This window comes from Brienomyrus brachyistius, chromosome 5, assembly GCF_023856365.1.
Source record: "Brienomyrus brachyistius isolate T26 chromosome 5, BBRACH_0.4, whole genome shotgun sequence".
Lineage (NCBI taxonomy): Eukaryota > Metazoa > Chordata > Actinopteri > Osteoglossiformes > Mormyridae > Brienomyrus > Brienomyrus brachyistius.
The window spans coordinates 23977727-24001048 of NC_064537.1; the positions used below are offsets into that span (position 1 = coordinate 23977727).

General features: G+C 46.6%; 1 protein-coding gene across 1 annotated transcript in view; it reads right to left on the reverse strand.

Moving 5' to 3' along the window:
• The window catches only part of LOC125742804 (ankyrin repeat and fibronectin type-III domain-containing protein 1), a 234256-nt gene that overhangs the window by 119292 nt on the left and 91642 nt on the right, over positions 1-23322 (reverse strand). Inside the window, exons 3-4 of the mRNA XM_049015164.1 lie at positions 17648-17823; positions 10978-11189 (exon numbers count right to left, since the gene is read on the reverse strand). Coding sequence (XP_048871121.1) covers positions 10978-11189; positions 17648-17823 — 388 coding nt within the window. The remainder of the gene's footprint in view (positions 1-10977; positions 11190-17647; positions 17824-23322) is intronic.

Genomic DNA, 23322 nt, shown 5'->3' on the forward strand with positions numbered 1-23322 from the left:
TGTGTTCCTGACGCTGAGCGGGCTGGTCCCACCTGGCCCAGCCCAGAACAGCTTCCAGGGGCCACCCTGGGCTTTTTATTGTGTTTTTCTACACCACTAATGGCGCTTGAAATGGATGGAGCTGTATGGCAAAGGCCCTCCCCAGTGCAGCTACTGAGATGCCACTGTCAGCACCAGACACAGAGGCTGTGTGACGCCTCGCTCAGCACCCCCAGCTAGGAATAAAATCCCGCTGTCCTGAAAGCCCTCAGGCTCCTACATTCATATCACACCATCTTTACCCGAACAAGAGTAATAAAATGTCTTAAATGCGCATTAAATACTACTTTTCTTCAAACTATAAAAGCACAGTCAATAATTGTCCAAATTCCAGACATTCCTCACAAACATAAAGTGCCCAAAGTGTTAAAAATTAATACCTTAATGTCCGGAGACCACAGCACCAACAGTCTAACCAAACAGAGGGGCTGTGTTCTGGGATGGAAGCCATGAAAAAGGGGGATTATAGTGACGCAAATCTGACTTTTGGGGCACAGTTTCAAATTAACTTTCAAATTCCATTTTCAGCCTATATGTGTCATGTGCATTTTTCTGTAACCACCACTTTACCACGGGCCTTCAAACACAAAGACACAGGCAGTCCTACCACATTAGATAAGTACACTGTGATAAGCAGAAGCAGGGGATGGCAGGGTGGAGTCCAGGCAATCTATAGGCAGTTAGAGAGACGGAGAAGCACGAGGGTGGCTGTGGTGGCACTGGGGGGGCAGGGCTATTCCCACTTAGTAATAATGGGAGGTGCCTAGTGTCCAAAACCGCTGTTTTTTTTCCACCAAAAGTACTAGAAAGAGAGGAATAGATTAAGTGTGAAAAAAGCCCCCCCCAGCTGTAAATGAAGACCATTTACATATGTTACCATCTACAACCAAACAGCCAACAGAAAAAAAATCCCTATATTCATTCTCTGTTGGAAATATGAGCAAATGATAGTCGGCGTGAGCATGACATTGTGTACTCGGGCTGGCGGACATGTGGTTTTTCAGGGGGGGCGGGGTGAGAAAATTATGTTCAGTTTTTGGCTCGACGTTTTCTTATAACATTAATGACCCAAGATCACAGCTCTCTGCACACCCATAAGGCAAATTACACAGAGATGAACTACACTAATAGCTGAACGCGTCATTTGGCCACTTAAAGACCCCAGAGCAGTCATCATGAACTAAAGTATCTCATTGGGTTGCCACGGTAACATCCTTAAAGTCACCCTGCAGCCATGTAGTCCTGGGTGAGTTAGCGATGTCAGTCTGATGTTCGGAGTGACCAGGGCATCACTGAGGAATGATTATGAGACCGGTGTCCTGCCGATGGTAAGGTGGCCACCCCGTCGTTTCTGAGGCATCTTCAGCACTTTCTTTGCGCGCTGATTTAAGATGGGGGAGGGCTGTTTTTCCCCTCCTCAGGTGAGCTAAACCGGTCAAACTACAGGGGTATTAATTGGTCAGTTTTAGATAGAGCCAGTGATTCATGATCCATGTATAAGGAGCTGTCCACAGCCCCATTACTGTGCTGCACGTAGACATCTAACCATAACCCCCCCACCCCCAGGACGTCACGAGTAATAAATCCTGCACAAAATACAGCGTATCTAATTAAACGCGCCTGTCTCCTTAAGTGTTGAGTGTTTCGAGACATGATGCTTGCTGACAGGCAGTGACATTTATTGCTTGTTTATGTGATACGTTTGTTTTTTTGTTTCTTTCATTTCACAGCTGCCAATGTCGGTGGGTTTTTTCTTTGGACACCGTGGTGCCTCTTGCGGGTCATTCTCCTCGCCTGGGTCTGACAGACGCGGCTGAGTCACCGGGGAGTGAGTCACCATGGAAACCTGTGATGCAGCGCCCCCAGCACGGCGACGTTGCGGGCCGAGCCCCAGCACTAGCTGTCAGTTGCCTTCTTGTCAGTGACATGCAGGCGGGAGGTAGGGGCTTCTATCCTGCTGCTGCAGAGTGGCCTCCCGCACTCGCCCCTCTGTCTCAAAGCACTAGAGCACCACCTGGTGGTTGACACACAGAACTGCAACATCTTGGCGTTTGCTTGGAGCTCAAGGTCAGTAACATTCCAGGATTTAAGTGATTTAATTACATAATCACATACGTTCTTTTAAGCAGACATGTCAAAAGACATAGAATCATTTAAAAGTCAAATTTCAGAAAATTCTAGAACAATAAAAACAGAAAACTTGCTGTCTTGCAAGCAACTTTAAATTTTCAGAGATAAATCTGAGGTAAAACAGAGGTAAAACATACGATTTTACATGACGGTCAATAGATGTGCCAGGATTTCAGTACCAGTACACTGGAAAATTCTTCGCAATTGGGCAGTGCATTAATAGGATCAGAAGGCCATGCAGGGAAGGCCGTCCATCGGCCTGACCGCAGTCACCAACAGAATCAGCTTCTCCCGAGAGTCACTGAGAAAGCAGCATTAGTTAAGTCATTACCAATTATGTTAGCCATAGCACATGGCTAGGCGGTCAAAGCCAAAGGACGTCTTTGATCTGGATTTGAGGGATCTGCGCCACTTCCAAAGAAGGCTGAGGGAGAGCTTGCTGCTTGGCTCACGGTGTTCCCCCCCCAACCCCCCCCCGTGAGGTGCCTCCGCTGCCAGACATGGGCGGAGTGCTCCTCCGATGGGAGGAGCTGCATGATCCGGAATGTGCTTATGATCCGAACGACATTCATGCCCAGTTGGGCCTACGCGAGCTCGCCTGGTGGCGCAATGTGCCCTCCCCAGCCACCGCCAAAAACCCACAAAACTGAACTGGCAGACAGTTGGGAATCGACTGCCATTTGATGCCCATCGTGCTCCGTTGCATAATTTCCATTGAGAGTTGGGGGAAGTGGTCAGTCTGCAGCCATGTCGCTATGCTGCGAGAATTGTGCGAGCCAGTACTCCTCAGCACACATGTGACAGGGAGCACACTGTTCCCTGACACATACAACCTCTTATCTTCGTAGCATTTTCACAGGTGGGGGGGGGGGTGGGGGGAGGAACAGCCTGAAGCCATTCTGCCAGGCCTCACGGAGACACAGATGTGGACGTCTTATTAAACGAATTACCCCAATAATTGCAGAGGTAATTTTGATTAGTGTGGGTTTGGGGAGAGGGGGCAGCCACAGAACACCTTTTTAAAGGCCTGGGTCCTCCTGAATGAGTGAATGATGCAAGCAGGGGGGGGGATGAGATTGTATACTGGGGGGTGGGGAGGAGCAAACACAGTGACCTCCAGTTTGGGTCGGCAGAAAGAGATGCAGAGCATTGAATTGAGGACAACAGGACACATCGGCTCACTCTGCCAATAAGGAAGCCGCCATGTTTTCTGTAGCCTTGGAGCACAGGCACTGAAACATGCTGATCCCAGATCAGGAGCTAGAGGGTTGAAATGATGAAGATCATTTTGTCTTTGGGGATTCCCACAGTCAAATTAGTGAACCAGACAAACGCTGGTGATGTGGGGGGGGGGGCTGCGGGGGGGCTGGATGGGGGGGTACAGTGGCAGCAGTATCCAAAGCCAATCTGCAGGTTATCTGCACAGGGAGGTCAGGCCACAGCAAATATGCCTATGGGTGTGTGCCTGAAGGCAGGTATGTCAGTGCCTGAAGGCAGTGGGAAAGCAAGTCATCGAATCGGGTAACGTGTCTGTGAAATAGTGCAGAGCAGAAAAGCCATTTACTCTCACCTGCAGGGGAGAAGTTTGATGGCTCAGTCATCCAATCATCAGTAGATGGGCGTCTTCGAGAGTGATGCAGAATGGAGAGAGATGCGGAACGGGGACTCACGAGGTGCCTAACTGGACGGGCCGATGACAGCAGTGGGGCCTGGCGCAGAATCAATAAATAATCGGGCCAGCAACAAGCCAGATGGAGGCCTGCAGAACCACTTAGACAAAAACAGGGGCACTTGAAGAGCGATTGAGGAAGGGGCTCATGGCTGGGAAAACCTCCTGGAAAATAGTCCATCCTTGATCTTTGGATGATTTCTAGGTCGTCACTTATTCTTCATGTCGCGAGGAGCAGCTTTTTTTTTTAACAATCTCTGTGCATAACAATGCTGGGGGGTGGGGGGGGGTCAGCTACTGGAGCAGCAAAGTGTATAACAAGAAGCCCCTCCACACCTGCAGCACTGAGGCTAGGACATTGCTACTGGCTAAGACATTGCTAGATTTCATGCTCCTTTCCTCTGCTTCCACTAGGGGGAGCCACATTTTGAGCAGGGAGGCTATTGTTGCCTATGTGAGTGGGGGATGTGGCGTAATGAAACGTGTTCCTCTGTTAAGGTGGCCTCAGGCCCATCAAGATGCACCCTATTGATGCCGACATGGTTGTTTGAGGAGCAGGGCCCTCGTTTACTCAGTTTGGCATGACGTGACCCAAATACCAGCACACACACACACTCTGTCACTCTGTTATCGTCTCAGTTAACAGACAAGCTCATCACAAACTGAGTGCCTCACAGGATATAATCAAGCATTTTCTTTAATGAAGCTTAATTGCTTAGGGGACAAGTCAGTCAAGTTCACCAAATGCTTATTACACTTATTACAAATTAAACCATGTCAGATGTGAAAATCTGTTTAACAGGAACCTGCCTTACCCAAGACAACCTGTCTTACCTGCGTCTAGTTATCTACTGGCACTCAAAAAAAAATCAACGTGCAAGTGAAAATATACCTAAATATAATTCATATAATATAAAAATATATATTTTTTTAGATCAGAATGAAATAACCATTTCTCTTCTCCCTCTAGTTCTAGGTTGACCAGTTCCAGTCTTGCCTATTTCCCAATTTCCCTGCTCACACACCTACTAAACCTGGTAATTAGCTGATTAAGATGTTTGACTAGGGAAATCTGCAAATTGTGTGGGATCCTCTAGGACCAGAATAGGGCAACAATGCTCTAGAATTAAGAGACCAATATCTTGTACTATGCAAAAAATATCATAAACTGTCACACAATCTCTGTGGACTGATAAAACAACCAGAAAGCCCAGGTACTCTGCTGGTGTCACGCTCTGTCACATGGTGTCTTTTTAATTGTACCTAAATTGCGGCGTGATACCGGCGGTTTCAAACTGCCTGCTTGCTATTAGCTCTCTCAAATCCACCGCAGACAGAACAGGCAGCTTGTTGTTACTGTGCAGGATCCGGCAGCCGCGTATTGGCAAAGCGTGTCAGAATCCCAAATGCTGAGTCCTGCTAACAGGATAATGCACATGTCATCTGTGCGGAAGCAAACCAGAAAGGGACCTCTAGTAAAGAATTGTAATAAACAGGAATTACCCTAAACACCCTTATCTTAATCTAAACTGGGGTAAAACCTCAGGAAAAAGCAGAACAGGCAACAGACTCACGGACATCCTAAAGCAGGGGTGGCCAATGTTACACAGACAGGGCCGCTGTGTGTGCAGGTTTTCGCTGCGACTCCCTAATTAGATTGCTAATTAGAGGACTGATTGGCTGAAGAGTCCTCATACCTGGCTGTGAACAGCTGCCCTAAAGGTTATCCCAAAAACCCGCATATACACCGGCCCTTTGCGGATAAGATTGGCCATTCCTGTCCTAATGCATTGATTTTGTGAATAGATGGAAACATCACAAATGTACAAGAAGTGTAACAGTTTAGATGTGTATCAGACAGGGAACATATATGAGTGGCTTATATAACACTACAATGGATGATGACAGTCCTTTCCCCTCATCTACGGATTTAGAAACTATATTCAGCGGGTCCTTTTGATGAGGAGCTGCAGAGCGGCAGGGTGCCACTGGAAGAGTGAAACACGCCTGTCGGCATTACAGGTGAAACTGGCAGTGACAGGGAAGCCATTAAAAACCGACGTAAATGACAATAGGTAAAAAAGTCCTTTTTTGAAAATTCATATGTATTTGCCTTGTTTTGACTTAAAAATATTGTGGATATAGTTCAACTTAATCAGTTTAGTTCATTATGAGTAATTTTTCCAGATACTTTAAAGATTTCTATAAAGGAAATTAGGCGCAAATACAGGTATCTGTTTTAGAAATCTTCTATAACCACTGATCCAGTACAAAGTTTGGGATTTTACATCTATAATAGTTGTTTACTTACAGTAGGCTGGTGGTGGTGCCTGCCAGCCTCGAGGTGGGTAGTATCCATCAGACTGGTGAATGATAAATGGGCAGTGCCCATCAGCCATTAAGTGGGCGGCGCCCATCAGATTGGTGAATGATATCTGGGCAGTGCCCATCAGCCATTAAGTGGGCGGTGCCCATCAGATTGGTGAATGATATCTGGGCAGTGCCCATCAGCCTTTAAGTGGGCGGCGCCCATCAGATTGGTGAATGATATCTGGGCAGTGCCCATCAGCCTTTAAGTGGGCGGTGCCCGTCAGATTGGTGAATGATATCTGGGCAGTGCCCATCAGCCATTAAGTGGGCGGTGCCCATCAGATTGGTGAATGATATCTGGGCAGTGCCCATCAGCCATTAAGTGGGCGGCGCCCATCAGATTGGTGAATGATATCTGGGCAGTGCCCATCAGCCATTAAGTGGGCGGTGCCCGTCAGATTGGTGAATGATACCTGGGCAGTGCCCATCAGCCTTGAAGTGGGCAGTGCCCGTCAGATTGGTGAATGATATCTGGGCAGTGCCCATCTTGCCTTTAAGTGGGCGGCGCCCATCAGACTGGTGAATGATATCTGGGCAGTGCCCATCAGCCTTTAAGTGGGCGGTGCCCGTCAGATTGGTGAATGATATCTGGGCAGTGCCCATCAGCCTTTAAGTGGGCGGTGCCCGTCAGATTGGGGAATGATACCTGGGCAGTGCCCATCAGCCATTAAGTGGGCGGTGCCTGTCAGCTAAGTAGGTGCTCACTCCTCCTCCAAGCCGAAGGTCTCATCCCGACTCACCACATAACCTCATCGTCACTTTCACCACCCAGGCTACCAAAACACCTCACTGTGGGGTATCTAATAATCAGTCAAACCCCAAAGGTTTAGCATACATTATAGGCACAATCAAAAACAGCAAAAAAGCAAAGCAAACCCCCACCTGAAAGGCAGAAATGGGCCTCCCCCTGTGGCATAGCACACATGCTGCATTGTCTCCACACTGAAACATCTCCAGTGTTCTGTAATACTGATCCCTACCTCTAGATACTGGGAAAAGAGACCATGCAGCTGTGGATGTATGTGTGTGATGTGAGCAGAGAACTGGTGAGGGTTTGTACATACATTGCTTGGGTTTACAAGTAACCGATCAAAGGCTGGGTGTCTCTCAATCAAAGTTGGTCCAATTTACTGAATGCAAGCTGCGTGATTGCTGCTTTAATCCATAGTCTCACACTTCACACACCTGAAAATGGGTGGTGGGTCATGTGCAAATGTGAACTGCGTCCCCCTTTTCTCCTCCTCTGGATGCCTTTGCTCCCCATTGACCTGTCATCTTTAACAGTCTATTTTGTTCCATGTTCCCAGTTTATTGCCATGGCGCTGCAGATTTCATTGACTTGTGACCAGTCTCTGCCGTGCTGTGCCGAAACGCAAAGCAGATGCATCCCTGGACAGAATGGAGCTACTGGGCGCCAATATGACAATTGCTATTGGGTGACATCATAGAGGATCTCCTTCACATCCCTCACAAAGGGTAAACAGTGGGAGACACAAGACAAATATAGCTACTGACAATCATCGCGGAAAACTGTAAAGAAGGTGGTCCAAGCTTAAAACATGGGGGCAGAAGCCATTCCAGGATGAGGGGGTTCTCACTTACTTAAATTCCATCTAGGACAGTACCATTGGGATGAAGCTTCATTTGAGAAGTGTCGCAGGACGCAGACCACAGGCAAATAGGCAGGCAGAGCCTAAGGGGAAGAGCTGAGCGGCAAGAAGTAATTTCCCCCCCTTTACCCCAATGGAGTTATCAGAAGGAGACACGCGGGTGGGGGCATGAGGAATATAGATGCACACGCTGCCGAGTAAAATGTTCAAAAGAGCAGTCAGGGGGGGGTGGGTGTGGAAGCTGGAGACAAAATGTGACAGGCGGCTGCTTCAGACACGTCGACGTGACAGTCCTTTCGATGACTGTTACTCACTGAGACGCCTCCCCAAATTACACCCCCCAAGAGAATAATAACCAATCGCAAATATCGTTTACAGGACTAGAGGCATCGCTGGGGGAAATGGTCCGTCTGCGTCTGAGTATCTATAACTCCATCCAGTCCGGAAGAATGCACAGGTCCTAAATCATGCAAGATGGGGCATAGTCATCGTCTGGCAACACCGGCGTCACACTGTTGTTCTGTTACAAGGGAGAAAATTCATTCTGCTAATTTAATTTATTTAAATTTGATGTTATAACAGGCACCCTTAAAGGGCAGCCTTATTCTCGGCTGACGGAAAAATGACAGGCACCCTTGGTATGGCAGACCTACAGGCTATGACTGAGCTCATCACAATCTAATATGTTGCAGAAATATTTAGTCAGAACAAACTGACTGCCTGCATGTTGCTTATTTTTATCAGTTGAGCAGAAAGTAGACCATGTGATCACACCCCACACCCATGGAGCAAACCCAACAATTCTGCATAAAGGGAAAAGACCCTGTGACACTCTATTGTCTTGAGTACCAACAAGGGCTGTCATTGCTGTCTATACTGTGCCGTTAAAAATATCCCCGTCGGCAGAAGGAAATTCGCACTGCAGAATGACGTTAAAAACGGAGGAGGTGAGACTTTGCCATTGTGGGCGACATGACACATCTTACCCTGAAAGAGAAGTGGCTCATCCTGTCAATGGTGGCTCCCATCAGGAGCCGATCCGAGATTTAGACGTGTATCTCTTCTCCTTAGAGGCCACTAGTGTTTGTCCATCTGTCTGAAGTCTCCCTGCTCCTAAACACTAAGGAAGGCCTTGATGGAAGGCTACAGACATAGCATCAATTGCAACATATCACTCCCGCTCTGTCCGCCACCAGTGGAAGTCACCCACTCAGTCAGAGAAGTAAAAATCAGCCAGCAGCCCAAGGCAAGAACCCTGAGGCAACCCTGCAGCAAAACCACAGACGTCTCGGAAAATCCTACGGATCCCACCGAGTCTTCTGGACTTTCTGCTTATCTCCCAAGCACACAAAAGAATGCATGGATGCTTCCTCGTACGGCCCCCTCACACCCCGAGAGGAACTATACCATAGAATATCATGTTCCACATTCTCAATACACTCGAACCTCATTACAATGACTTAGCTGGTAATGAGGTATCCCGTTACCGGCTTCAGTGTCGCAGAATAAGTGAGACTCCTTGAAACTTTAATGAAGCTTTTGTTCTCTGTTAACTATTGCTACAGTTTCCAGTGCAATGCTAGAACAAAAAGACCAAAAGCCCATCATCACAGGGTACTTGACCACTTGTCTCAAAATTGTTTCATCAACATAAAGTTCTCCATCTTCCAAAGTACAGAAGACTTTCTAACACCAGAACTGTTCTCCAGGATTAATTTGAAATGAATTTGAACAGATAATCATTGAAACTGCATTTTTTTCCCATGCAGGGACATAGGGCCATGAGAGAATACAAAATATTTGAAGCTATCTTGTCATTTTAAAACAGCTTTTGTGAAGACACTGTACTTTTTAACATAGACTTATGCAATACACATATCGAATTTCTTTTTCATCTGCCACCCCTCAAAAGAGGAAACATGGTTGAGGTTGTTTTTACCAGTAACATGACATCAGCTCCAAGTGCATTATGGGTGTTGACATAAGTGGTCGCATTCTATCAAATGTTGAGGAAATTTCCTTTTAAAAACACAAGAATTATATATCGAGGACCATCACAGTTCTGTAGAGTGATTTGCGTCAGCAGAAACGCATCACGGCTGTGATGTAAATTAACCCCTGTCCCCCGTCGTTACACATTTAATTGGGTTTTAAAGAATGGGGCTGTGTCATGCGTTACAGTGCTGATAAAAAGCCACCAATGCATCATTCTTATGTTCACTCTGAAGTCTCACGGCCAATCAGTATCAGAAACTGACCAGGCAAATGCAGCTTTTGACAATAATTACAGTGCATCAGCCTTGCCACGTCTAAAATGGGCTTGTGGGAAACGGCGGGGGCCCTGCGTCGGAGACAGCTAATTCCAGCCTCCCTTGCTGAACGTTGCTTTCTCGCCAGAGCCCCATGCTGTGTCCAGAGCGGGCCCAGCGGAAGTCTGTCTGTTATTTGCCGCTAAAAAAATGTGTTACATAAAGTACTTGCCCTGCTGATGCTGAGGACGACCTATGACATTTCTTTGGCTTTGTTGTGTTCACCGGCTTCCTCTTTGCTGGTAAAATTAGACTCCATAGAAAAGCACCCAGATTGCAGGGGAAAGTTGTAAAACAAGTACAAGAGGCTGAGAAGGGCTCCAGCTCCAAGCCGTGTGAGCTGACACTTTTTCATTTCACGCAGTTCCTAGAGTGGAAGGTGGCCGACCCGCCTGAAAACAACAGCTGGGAGATGTGGAAGTTTCCCATAGTGCACTGCACCTTTGTTCTGACACAATGAAAGTAATTTAAGGCCTACGAAATTTTGTTGCATCTCTGACACACGATTGAAATGTTGTGACAGAACCGTCCTGGTATCAGTTACGTAGCACGATCAGAGTTTCAGAACCATCCGGAATGTATCCAATTTATGACAGAATTTCACTGTGCTAATGCTCCTTTGAGAGCCTGTTGTAATTACCTTAACATCAACCTAGATACGGAAGAGCTGAGCACATGAAAATATTATTCACACTGATCATCACTGATGGACCTTCTGGGGTCTCACAGTAGTTTCCCCTCTCTCCCACTCCTCTGTACACACGGCTCGAGGGGGTCTTCCACAGTGAAATGGAGAGGCTGACTGTCAGCCTGCCTGAAAAGAGATGGACAAAGCCGTGTCAGGACTTACAAACTTCCTCTTGAGCTTCCCCTTGCTGCCACGCTGGCTCTTGCCCTCCGGAGCTGGGCTCCCAAATTCCACCATGCCCAGGTGGTCATCAACGGAGAGACTTTTACGCAGGTAGGCCGCCCGTGAGCGCAAGTGGGAGAAAGGCGACTGGGAGCGGGGACGGGCCTCTCCCTCAGCCTTGTCGTGGTCGTCCTCCAGCCTCCATACCTCCCCTGGAAATGGGCAGGATGAGAAAGGAGGAAGCTCATTGGCTGTGAATGATACGTAAAGCAGTGGTGAAAAGGCGGAGAAAGGGAACATGGCTTTTGGGTCAGCAGAGATGGCAATGGTGCGAGAATACAAATCGAGGAGTATAGAGGAAAAGGAAACGGCTAGCTAGTATGAAACTCATGGTTCCGTGTTCAAGTCCTACATTAGGTGGTTAGATTTTCTGGTATTGTATAGTGTTGTGCAGTGTAGAACTCATGTCTGGAAGGCCAGGAGTGCAAATACTATGGGTAGCAGACTATCCTATCATCATTGGGCCATAACCGTAACTGCTCCAGGTATACTGGCCGACTCTGCTTCTGATCCTTAGCTTTGTTGCTTCGGACTAAAGAGTTTGCTAAGAATGAAATGAGGTGGAAAAATCATAGAAAATGTAGGAAAATGCAGAACACCTCTCCTGGAGCCGACACCTTATGGTGGTGGAGGGGTTTGTGTGTTCCAGTGATCCCAAGAGCTAAGTTGCCTGGGCTTTATGCCCCTGGTAGGGCCACGCAAACAGGTCCTGGGTGAGGAACCAGATAAAGAGCAGTTCATCAGACCCGCTATGATGAGTAAAAACACTGATTCACATTTTCCTTTGCCCGGACGCGGGTCCCCCCCCCCCCCCCCCGGAGCTAGGCCTGGGGGTGGGGCTCGATGCATCCATGGGGTCTTCATTGCCTGAAGGAGGAACATGGGTCCCCCCTCCAATGGGCTCACCACCTGTAGGGCAGTGCCCGGATACGGGGACCTTAGCGGTCCAATCCTCGGCTACAGAAGCTAGCTCTAGGGACATGGAATGTCACCTTTCAGGTGGGGAAGGAGCCTGACCTAGTGCGCGAGGTTGTGAGGTTCCGAATAAATATAGTCGGGCTCACCTCAACGCACGGCTTGGGTTCTGGAACCCGTCTCCTTGAGGGGGGTTGGACCCTCTTCCACTCTGGAGATGCTCACGGAGGGAGACACCGAGCAGGGGTGGGCATACTTGTCCCTTGGCTGTGCGCCTGTTCATTGGGGTTTACCGCAGTGGATGAGAGGGTAGCCTCTCTTTGCCTTTGGGTGGGGGGACGGGTCCTGACTGTTGTTTGTGCTTATGCGTCAAACAACAGTTCAGAATATCCACCCTTTTTGGAGTCCTTGGAAGGGGTGTTGGAGAGCGCTCCTCCTGGGGACTCCCTTGTTCTGCTGGAGGACTTCAATACTGACGTGGGCAATGACAGTGAGAACTGGAGGGGAGTGACTGGGAGGAACAGCCCCCTTGATCTGAATTCAATTGGTGTTTTGTTATTGGACTTCTGTGCTCGTCACGGATTGTCCATAATGAACACCATGTTCAACCATAAGGGTGTCCATATGTGCACTTGGCACCAGGACACCCTAGGCCGCAGTTCGATGTTCGACTTGTGGTCGTGTCATCGGACTTACGGCCGCATATATTGGACACTCAGGTGAAGAGGGGCTCTGCTGGTGGGGGAGGAAGTCGGTCAGACCTGGCAGACCCAAGCGAATAGTGCGGGTCTGCTGGGAACATCTGGCGGAATCCCCTGTCAACTCCTACCTCCGGCAGAACTTCACCCATGCCAGGCCCCAGGGGTGGATGAGATCCGTCCGGAGTTTCTCAAGGCTCTGGATGTTGCAGGCTGTCTTGGTTGACACACATCTGCATCATCGCATAGACATCGGGGGCGGTGCCTCTGGATTGGCAGACCAGGGTGGTGGTCCCCCTCTTCAAGAAGAGGGACCGGAGGGTGTGTTCCAACTATAGGGAGATCACACTCCTCAGCCTCCCTGGTAAGGTCTATTCAAGGGTACTGGACAGAAGGGTCCATCGGATAGTCGAACCTCAGATTCAGGTGGAGCAGTGCGGTTTTCTTCCTGGCCGTGGAACAGTGGACCAGCTCTATACTCTCGGCAGGGTCCTGGAGGATGCGTGGGAGTTTGCCCAACCAGTCTACATGTGCTTTGTGGACTAGGAGAAGGCATTCGACCACGTCCCTCGGGGAGTTCTATGGGGAGTGCTCCGGGAGTATGGGGTATCGGGCTACCTTATAAGGGATGTTCGGTCCCTCTACAACCGGGGTCAGAGCTTGTTCCGCATTGTCGGCAGTAAGTTTGACTTGTTTCCGGTGATGGCTGGATTCCGGCAGGGCTGTCCTTTGTCACCGATTCTGTTCAGAACTTTTATGGACAGAATTTATAGGCGCAGCCAGGGTGTTGAGGGTGTCCGGTTCTGTGACCTCAGGATTAGGTCTCTGCTTTTTGCAGATGATGTGGTTCTATTAGCCTCGTCAGACTGAGACCTTTGGCTCTCACTGGAGCAGTTCGCAGCCGAGTGTGAAGCGGCTGGGATGAGAATCAGCACCTCCAAATCCGAGACCATGGTTCTCAGCCGGAAAAGCGTGGAGTGCTCTCTCCGGGTCGGGGAGGGGGTCCTTCCCCAAGTGAAGGAGTTTAAGTATCTTGGGGTCTTGTTCAAGAGTGAGGGAAGGATGGAGCGGGATGTCAACAGGTAGATTGGTGCAGCAACAGCAGTGATGCAGGTGCTGCATCGGTCCGTCATGGTATAGAAGGAGCTGAGCCAAAAGGCAAAGCTCTCGATTTACCAGTCGATCTATATTCCTACCCTCACCTATGGTCATGAGCTACGGGTAGTGACTGAAAGAACGAGGTTGCGAATACAAGCAACCGAAATGGGTTTCCTCCACAGGGTGGCTGGGCTCTCCCTTAGAGATAGAGTGAGAAGCTTGGTCATTCGGGAGGGACTCAGAGTACAGCCGCTGCACCTCCTCATCGAGAGGAGCCAGATGAGGTGGCTGGGGCATCTGGCCTTCTGGACACCTCCCGAGTGAGGTTATGTCCCACTGGGAGGAGGCCCCAGGGAAGACCCAGGACACACTGGAGAGACTATATCTTCCGGCTGGCCTGGGAATTCCCCCAGAGGAACTGCATGAAGTAACCAGGGAGTGGGAAGTCTGAGTTTCCCTGCTTAGACTGCTGCCCGCGTGACCCGACCTGAAAATGCGGTGGATAATGCATGAACAGAGGGACCATGCTTACAGGAAGGGGTGCACATGGCCCAGGAAAAGTCAGGATAGATGTTCTGTATGCATCAAGCTTGAGTTCTCTCTGCATTATAGGTTAAATAATAATATAAAGTACTACAAGTTACATTGTCATCTTGGCACAAAGCACAAAAACAGTGTAATGATAACATATGGGTATAAATACAAGGCTGGAAATTAAGCTTGTCCACTCGCCTGAGGCGTGCAATTTACATCAAGGACAAGTACAAAACAAATAAACACTAGCCTCTGGGCTAGTAAAAAAAATTACATTTACATTTATTTCTATTTATCAGATAGTTCTCTACAAAGCAACATACAAGTGAGGCGACCGCATGGCAAATGACATTTTTAACTGAACTTGCCCAGTTAGTAAGAAAAATTCTTAAGTTTCTCCCCTGTGTACATGGTCTCTGGCTATTGTTTATCTGACGTCCTGTCCCCTAAAACACAAAGACCAGCATGTTTTGCAGCACTAAGCGACTAGAACAAATATCAGTGCAGCATCAAAGTCTAAACCACAGCTGAATGCGTCAAACCTACATCTACCCAGAAACGACTGCAAAGACAGAATAGGTGAAAGCATCTGAACACCATTAGACAGGAAAATGGGCTGGTCAAGGCCCAGACAGTTGGCTCGTTAATTGGTAATTCGGATTAGGGATGCGCTGTGAGCGACACTCAAAGCTGGAACACTCTGGGAATGCTGACGCTGGTTGCTAGGCAACAAAAGCAGCCAACGACTTAAGTCTTTCGTTTTGATATTTGTGAGCGACAGGGACAAAGTCGAGGCTTAAAATGGAACGCGTTCTTGGCAGGAGTATGCAGTTGGCCCTTTGTTGAGATTCTGGATCTAACATAAAAGCCAGATTAGACTAGCAGGCATACCTCAGAAGCTTCGGCATGAAAGAAACATACCATTTATCCGCCACGTGGGCTGTTGGTAGGCCATATAACAACTTCAGATTATACTATGTTTGTGGCAAACATTTAGCTCTGGCTTCATTTTCATGAGCTTATGGAATGAGAATTTGGATGTTTAGAGTACAGATGTTTTTTGCTAACTGAGGAAAAAGACTTAGTGCTTAAACAGAGGAGGGGTCTTTGTATAATGTACCTCTTCTCCATCTACAGGTTAAATATGATCAGAGCACCAAAGAAACAGGAAAAGGCAAACAAATGTTGGTGAAAATGATGAAAGGATAGTAAAAAAGCAATTTGTTGCTGTAGTCTCTTGCTTCTGTGCCATTCCTATAGAGTGACTTGAATGGCAGGAGGCTCCAATGGCCCCCTCCGATTGGTCCAGGCAGATCTGTGCATATTTGTGGCTGGGTTGAATCTGAAGATTCTCGCTCCCCTCGCTGCTCTTTCTGCATCCTCAGTTCCCTCTCAATGGGGTTTCCCACCCCTTGCCATTTCTCACTTTACGAAGTTCTGATTTGAGGTTTCTTACACCTCTATTTTGCTGTGGTGACGCAGAAGGTGGGGAATCAAACAATTTGTTGGCTCACAGAGAAAGACATGAGTTTTGGTGGGGAGCGGGGAGGGTGGCTTGGTGAAAAGCTGATTACAAGAATTCCTTAGATTCTGAGACCCTCTGAAGCACTGTTCCCTGCATGGAGCTGTTGATAAGAACATTAACAACTACAGCCCTTGCTTCATCCCAGTTGTCCTGGCATCAAGGGCAATCCTTTGGCACCTGCCTCCTGCTGCCAGGCACCCGTGGCAGGCTTGACTTGTGACCAATTCAAGTTTCTCCTGGAGGCCACTGGGTGTTATTCTCACTGAGGCTAATCAAGCTCCTTTGGAGTTACCTCCACCCCACCGTGACCCACCGAAGAAGCCAGCTGACTGCTCACTGGTTGTTGTCATATCTGCCAGGGATGCTGGGAATGTGGCGCCAGGGCGATAATTCAGTGGACAAGACTGTGGAATGTGGAAGTGGGTTGGGGGGGGTCAAGTAGCGCTCATCTGACTGGGGACTCACCCCAGACAGCAGGGCTGAGCGCTTCCAAAAACACACGTGTTAAAAAAAGGGCAGCATGGAGACGTAGCAGTTAGTACTGTCTCTTCACCATTATGGATCCATGCCGATGCCTCTTAGCATGCAGTGTTTCCAGGTTCCACACCGCAGATATAATCACAAAAGCTTTTAGATTTTCAGTCGGCAGAGGCCCCCCAAGGAAAGCAAATTTGTGCTTCCTGTGAAAAACGTTACGTAATTCGCCTGATATTTAATTAAAGCACTTCATTTCTCACTTTTATTTATTCATTTACTGGACTCTTTTATCTACAGAGCACAGAAATCAGAGTAAATGCTAAATTAATATGTTTTTGAAAGGTAATATCCAAGTTTTATAGAAATGTTGTCAAAAAAGTCGATGTGACATTAACGCCCATACGCAAATAACAGGGAGGTTAAAGAATTCATGCAAGCTGGGGACCATGTGAACTAGTGACTGCCCTAAGAAAGAAGCCAGAGCTGTGTTCCACTGCAGGAGTCAGTACTGAACAGTAGATTGGGAGAAGGAATGACGTAAAGCTCGCCGTAGGGGTGTGAGGCCTCAGATGGCCTTGCAGTACGGGGACGCTGTTCTCAAACACAGCACTGGCTGCCACCTCCTCTCATTAATCAAGACACACAAGACAAGCTCCAGGTCCTTTCCCACGTTAACTTCATTTCCTAGACATTTTATTATCACATAAAGAGGATATAATAAATAAACTTAGGATATCCAGGAAGGGAAAAACAGAAGACCATGCTTTTGTCTCGATCTCCTTCATCTTGTAAAAAGTGATTCCTTTCAGCATCACCATGAATGACGTTTCATCTTTGGAAAAAATAATATCCAGAAAAATCTGCTGTGGATTATGGGTGGTGGGGGGGGGTGTTTTCCTTTCATTAAATCCGGAAGCTTGACAATATTATAAAGGGAAAACAGGCAAATACTGGGGAAACATGCCTCAGGAAGCAGCTCAGTCTCTTTTCAAAGCCCCTCCACCTCGGCCATTCAGCATCTCTGCTGCTGCTAATCAGCTAGACCTGTGTGGACAAAGCCTACTTTGGCAGGGGGTCTGCAGTTGGCCTTAGGGGGCAGCAAGCCTCTGCTCAGATGGGCCCCGGTGGGACCCATGGTGATGCTGCATTGCGTACAAAGATAGATTTTTTAGTTCACTGTACTTATTAGACATTAGACAAGTGATTTGTATAATACAGCATGTTCTGAATTCACATGGAGAGAGGATATGAATGACGTGTCAGTATTAGTTTGGTAAGTGAATCATGCAGATAACCAAGACCCTACAGGAAGGGCACATGAGCAGATTTGATATGGAACATAAAAGGAGATTATAAGCCTTACCTGCAGAGGGCAGCGTACAGGCCTTGGGATGGCTGGTGCTGAAGAGTGGTGTGCTGCAAGGACCGCCACCAAGCACGTCTGAATGCTGCACTCTGGAGACAGTGGGGGACTGGGGGATGCTGGGAAGTGTACGCGACTTGGCCAGAAGTGGTCTCTGCAGCTTTCTCTCCAGGGACCTGAAGGTAGTGGTGGTATGGGGGGGGGGGGGGGATACATTCGGTCACATGACAGGAAAACAGACCTGGGTTTAATATGTTAATCTTCACTTAAACTGCCAAAACCCAGACCTGTGCTAAAGGACATTCCAAGAGGTACAGCTGTCCAGCCGGCTCATTCACCCATAACTTCCACGTCATTGTCGTGCATCACAAGAAGGCTCAATGAGAAAAGCTCAGTTAAACAGCAGAGATGTTTACTTAACAGCTGTAGCAAAAACTGGCAATTTACCAAAAAGCATACTCCAGCTGAAGGTCACTTTGCCTTAAGTATTTAATTACTGGCATAATTTAACAACAAAAATGACAGGAGGGAAAAACTAAGGGACAGAATTACATAGTGAATTGGATATGAAGGAATGGCAAAACATTTAGATGAGCAAAGCCATATAGAAGTTTTTAAAGATGCATTATTAATGACGGATTCAGAATGTCCTTAGGTTAGTGATTACAGCAAGAGCAGTGGTATCATTCTAGATGAAGACGGTGTGACAAGTCAATGACCTGACATCATGACAGGCACTCAGTCACAGTTAAAGAGGGCAAACAGTCCACTTACATCGGGTCTGTTCCCTAAAGCTTCACTGGCTGTCCTCCTGCAGGCCTGCCTTTTGCCATATATACTGTATGTAGTGGTATCATGTTAATTAGTTCAGAACAAACTGCATTTCAGCTCGATGACACATTTTGCACAACTGGACTGAGTGACAGGGTGGCATGGTGGTGCAGTGGTTAGCACTGTTGCCTCACACCTCTGGGACCCAGGTTCGAGTCTCTGTCTGGGTTACATGTGTGTGGAGTTTGCATGTTCTCCCCATGTCGTCGTGGGGTTTCCTCCAGGTACTCCGGGTTCCCCCCACAGTCCAAAAACATGCTGAGGCTAATTGGAGTTGCTAAATTGCCCGTAGGTGTGCATGTGTGAGTGAATGGTGTGTGAGTGTGCCCTGCGATGGGCTGGCCCCCCATCCTGGGTTGTTCCTGCGACCCTGTAGGATAAGTGGTTTGGAAAATGGATGGATGGATGGATGGATGGATGGATGGATGGATGAACTGAGTGACACAACTAAGGGACTTTCCACCAACACCGTAATGTATGCTAATATATATAAGATATGCCCGAAAAACCCTGATGTACGTTGGACGCGTGAGTGTATAATTAAATACCATATTGGCTCACAGAAATGTCATCCGTGAATAAAAAATGTTCTGAAGAAGATTTACGCTGCACCATAATATTGATCACAATCAGTCTCCCTAGAACAAACATTTGCATCGGCCAGCTGCTAGTTGCTGGCATTCATCCAGCCAAACCACCTCTTCAACTTGTCCTTAAAGAGACGATGTTTTTTTTTTACAAAAACTCCTTGGGCTGAAGCAGAGAGGCAAAAGCAACTGGCATGATTTATCCCTCAGTTTGCTTGAAAACACATCCATTGTATACCAAGAAAAAGCATCTAGCGGCAGCTTGCTTTGGGGTTTGAGCTGACCACGAATCCAAGTGGCAAAGCCAAACAACAGCAAGAAATCTCTACATCTAGCAAACCGGTCGTCCATCATTCTCCTGGCAATCCTGATTAATTATGTCAGAGAAACGTTTCCCTTTATTTTTCTGAAATTAACATTGAAGGGGGATGGTTACCACTGTCTGCCACTAAAGGTTGACATGAATGATAGCCAATGTGTTTTTCTGAGTTGCAGACTTTAATTCAAATATGACACATCAAATGGTACTCTGGTCACCATTTGACCATTCTGTCAGACTGTACTTCTCGCTTGATGATGTGCAACTGGAATTTTGCAGGTTCCAAGATTTTTATCATCAAATTCACAAGGAGAAGAAACTTACAACAGTTTTTTTTTTGCGAATTTATTGTGGGGTAGCTTTGAAATTTCAGCACTCTTTGCAATCTCCAGTTGCTCATTCCTGTAAAGTTCAGTCATTAGTAGTAAAGCAGAGGCCTGCTGAGTCCTCAGAAATTCTGCCAGCCCTCTGTCCCAACTTCTGGAAAGTGAGTATTTCAAAACCGCAGGAAGGTTTTCCTGAAACTGGGACGCGTTTAGCGTTTAGTTTGACGTTGTCCACACTTTCTTCAACACCGCAGACGGTTTTCAGGGAATTGGCTCTAAGTCACAATCTCCAGAAAAAGAAGAACCAGTTTTTCTCATAAAATTTTTAACTAAAACATATGCATAACAAATAGTTGCATGAATACTCATAAAACAAATACCTTCAAATTAGGCATGGCAAGCATAACTACGCATGGTTTTTCCAGTGATAATGCTTTTCAGGTTTTAATGATTGCTCTATTCAGCCATTTATTTGTTTGGCATTCCTGCAGTTTTTTTAAAAAATAAATAAAAGGATAATTTGCATTTAGAAAGTCACTGACATCCAGTGCAAGGTCTCCTCTGCCCTGTACTCTGTGTTAGTTTGGGTACCCCTGGCTCACTGTAACATTGTTCTGGAACATGGACAGATGGACTTCATTCAAAACTATGAATATCATTTTATTAACCATGTACTGTCCAAAAGCTAGAGGTACCATGTCACCTTACTTTGTTTTACCTGCATCGGGGGCGTGTAGCACCGCGTCCACCTGAAGATTGCTATTCACATTCTAAATAGCCGCATTTCCGCATATTCAAATCGCATTTGCATGGTAATTTGCCGAACAACGCAACGGTGAAACGCGATCCAGATACATCCCCATCAGCGCCATAAAAGGGGGAGGGGGGGTGGGGCTGTGGCCAATTCATACACATGAAAGTTGCCAAATATTCAATGAAAGGAGCCCAAAAATAGTGACATGATTTAGGTTTTTTTTTTATTTATCCAACTGAATGTTGCAACTACACCATTTAGTCATCCTCAGGTAGCCAATACTTTGGTGATCAGATATCTGGGATCAAAACAAACTGCCACCATTAATTACTATGTACTTTTATAATGTTTCTGTAAGTGTTCCAAACTGAATTTTGCAATGTCTATACTTTCAAATTACAACCTTCACATAAATCGGACATATTTACAAAGTACATTAAGATTAAGATGAGTTTAATGCCAAAACAAATATATAAGAAACAATTTATTTGTCATGCATTAAGTTTATGATACTGAATGAAATGTGTGACCATGCCCCAGTCAGTGAAAGTGTGTTCCCTACCCCTAGACCCCAGAGGGTTAAACATGACCATCAGTAAACACACTTTTTAAAAATAAAAAATAAAAAAGTGGGGAAAAGCCTTCAAATTGAAACAACTGCAACTTGCAACAGAAACAGAAATTTCACTCCTTGTGTCAAAAAACAGCAAACTGGATGCAGTGGCATCATTGTGAACAAAAAGATTCAATGAAACTTCAAATGCAACTAAAATCCTAGTTTGTTTTGTTTAGAAATAAGTGTTCAAATCCATCCTTTAACACCAATACTAGGGTGAAAGGGGCATGATTACATACACATTAGCTTTCTAAAACGTGATAACAAGTGAGCTTTAGTATAGTGAGAGGAGCAGTATCTCTGTTTCACATCCTTCTGTTTTCTTCCATTTCTCTGTAATCTGCCAAAAGGGCAGTGCAGTGCCTTAGAACATTGCATTATAATGAGCAGTTTGCTTAATGTCCTTGAGTCTGCCTCACACTGCTACCGGATGCCTGACCCTATCTCCACTCGCAAAGTAGGATTAGCTGCTAGTCAATTTGTGCTTAAGTTTTCGTTTTGTAAGTAGGATAATAATGTTTATACATAGCTTGCATGTCTCTACAAAGTGCAGTTCAGAAACATATTTCAACAGACTGCCAACTTTTGGGGAAAAAACCTCGAGTTGTGCCCAGAGTTCTGCAGAAGTTCTTTTCAGGGCAGTATTTAGAAACTCACTCCTTTTATTAAAAAAAGAAACGTACAGCTTGCAGACAAAGGAAGTATTCAGACAGAGATACCAAAAGTGGGACGCATGGTCCTTTTATAGAATTGACTCCTACCAGAACCAGCCTGCCGAACGGAGGGTCACAAAAGCAAAAAATGCTCTTAATAATACCAGAAAACAGCTAATAATTATTTGCCTAAATTGATTTGGTGGGACACTGTGGCACACTGGTTAGCACTGCCGTCTCACACCTCTGAAACCAAGCTCCATTTCAGTGAGGTTTGCATGTCCATGTTATTGTGAGGTATTCTCCGGTATCCCACCACTGTCCAAAAACATGCTAAGATTATTCCGAGTCCCAAACTGCCCGTAGGTGTGAATGTCTTTGCATGATTGATGTGTATATGTGCTTTCATTGCACATTCATATGTGTTTTCGCTAGCCTCTACTCCTTGGAAGATGACGACAGCAACCCATCTCATTCCCCAAGAAGTTGAAGCTTTGGAAGTTCTTAATGTATTGGATTTTGTTGAACCTTTGTGTGAGATCTTACAACACGCTGCGGAATACATTTAAACACCAATATTACTGCGTGAAAATATTGTGAAGTACATGAAAGCCCAGAGAATGTTGCCAACAACTGACCTGTGGACATCCTCCACCATGGAGCCGTACATTTCGGTAACAGCTGTGCCCACCATCAGCACCCCAGGCTAAAGAATTTTCTTCTCTGCCTGGGAATAGCATCACACGACAACAGTCGAGTCACTCAGCCCATATTGGTGCACTTATCTTCCTACATGCAAACTAGGATAAAAAAAGCAAAAACCGTGACTGAGCAGGACTATGAGAGAGAAGCAGCCCTACAGGTTGGATCTTGCTTGAATTTTGATTTCCTCCCTAAATGTTGAACCAAAATCTTTCTTCTTTTGCACTTAAATGGAAGTAGCATACAAGTATTATTGTTGCATAATTTTTTGCTGCTGAGTTGCAACGTGTTGTCATTTCTAGTTGTTTTTGTTCCACGTAAGAGTTTTGTGAATACAGATTGTCGCTTGCTGTAAAGTATTTCTTTCTCCATCCATCCATCCAACCATCCATTTACCAAACCGCTTATCTTACTGGGTCACGGGGGGTCCGGAGCCTATCCGGGAAGCAATGGGCACGAGGCAGGGAACAACCCAGGATGGGGGGCCAGGTGTTGGTGGAAAGTCCCTTAGTTGTGTCACTCAGTTCATCCATCCATCCATCCATTTTCCAAACCGCTTATCCTACAGGGTCGCAGGAACAACCCAGGATGGGGGGCCAGCCCATCGCAGGGCACACTCACACACCATTCACTCACACATAAACACCTAGGGGCAATTTAGCAACTCCAATTAGCCTCAGCATGTTTTTGGACTGTGGGAGGAAACCGGAGGAAACCCCACGACGACATGGGGAGAACATGCAAACTCCACACACATGTGACCCAGGCGGAGACTCGAACCCGGGTCCCAGAGGTGTGAGGCAACAGTGCTAACCACTGCACCACCATGCCGCCCCCTATTTCCTTCTTCTGTAGTTTTATTAATGACATCATTTATTAATGACTAA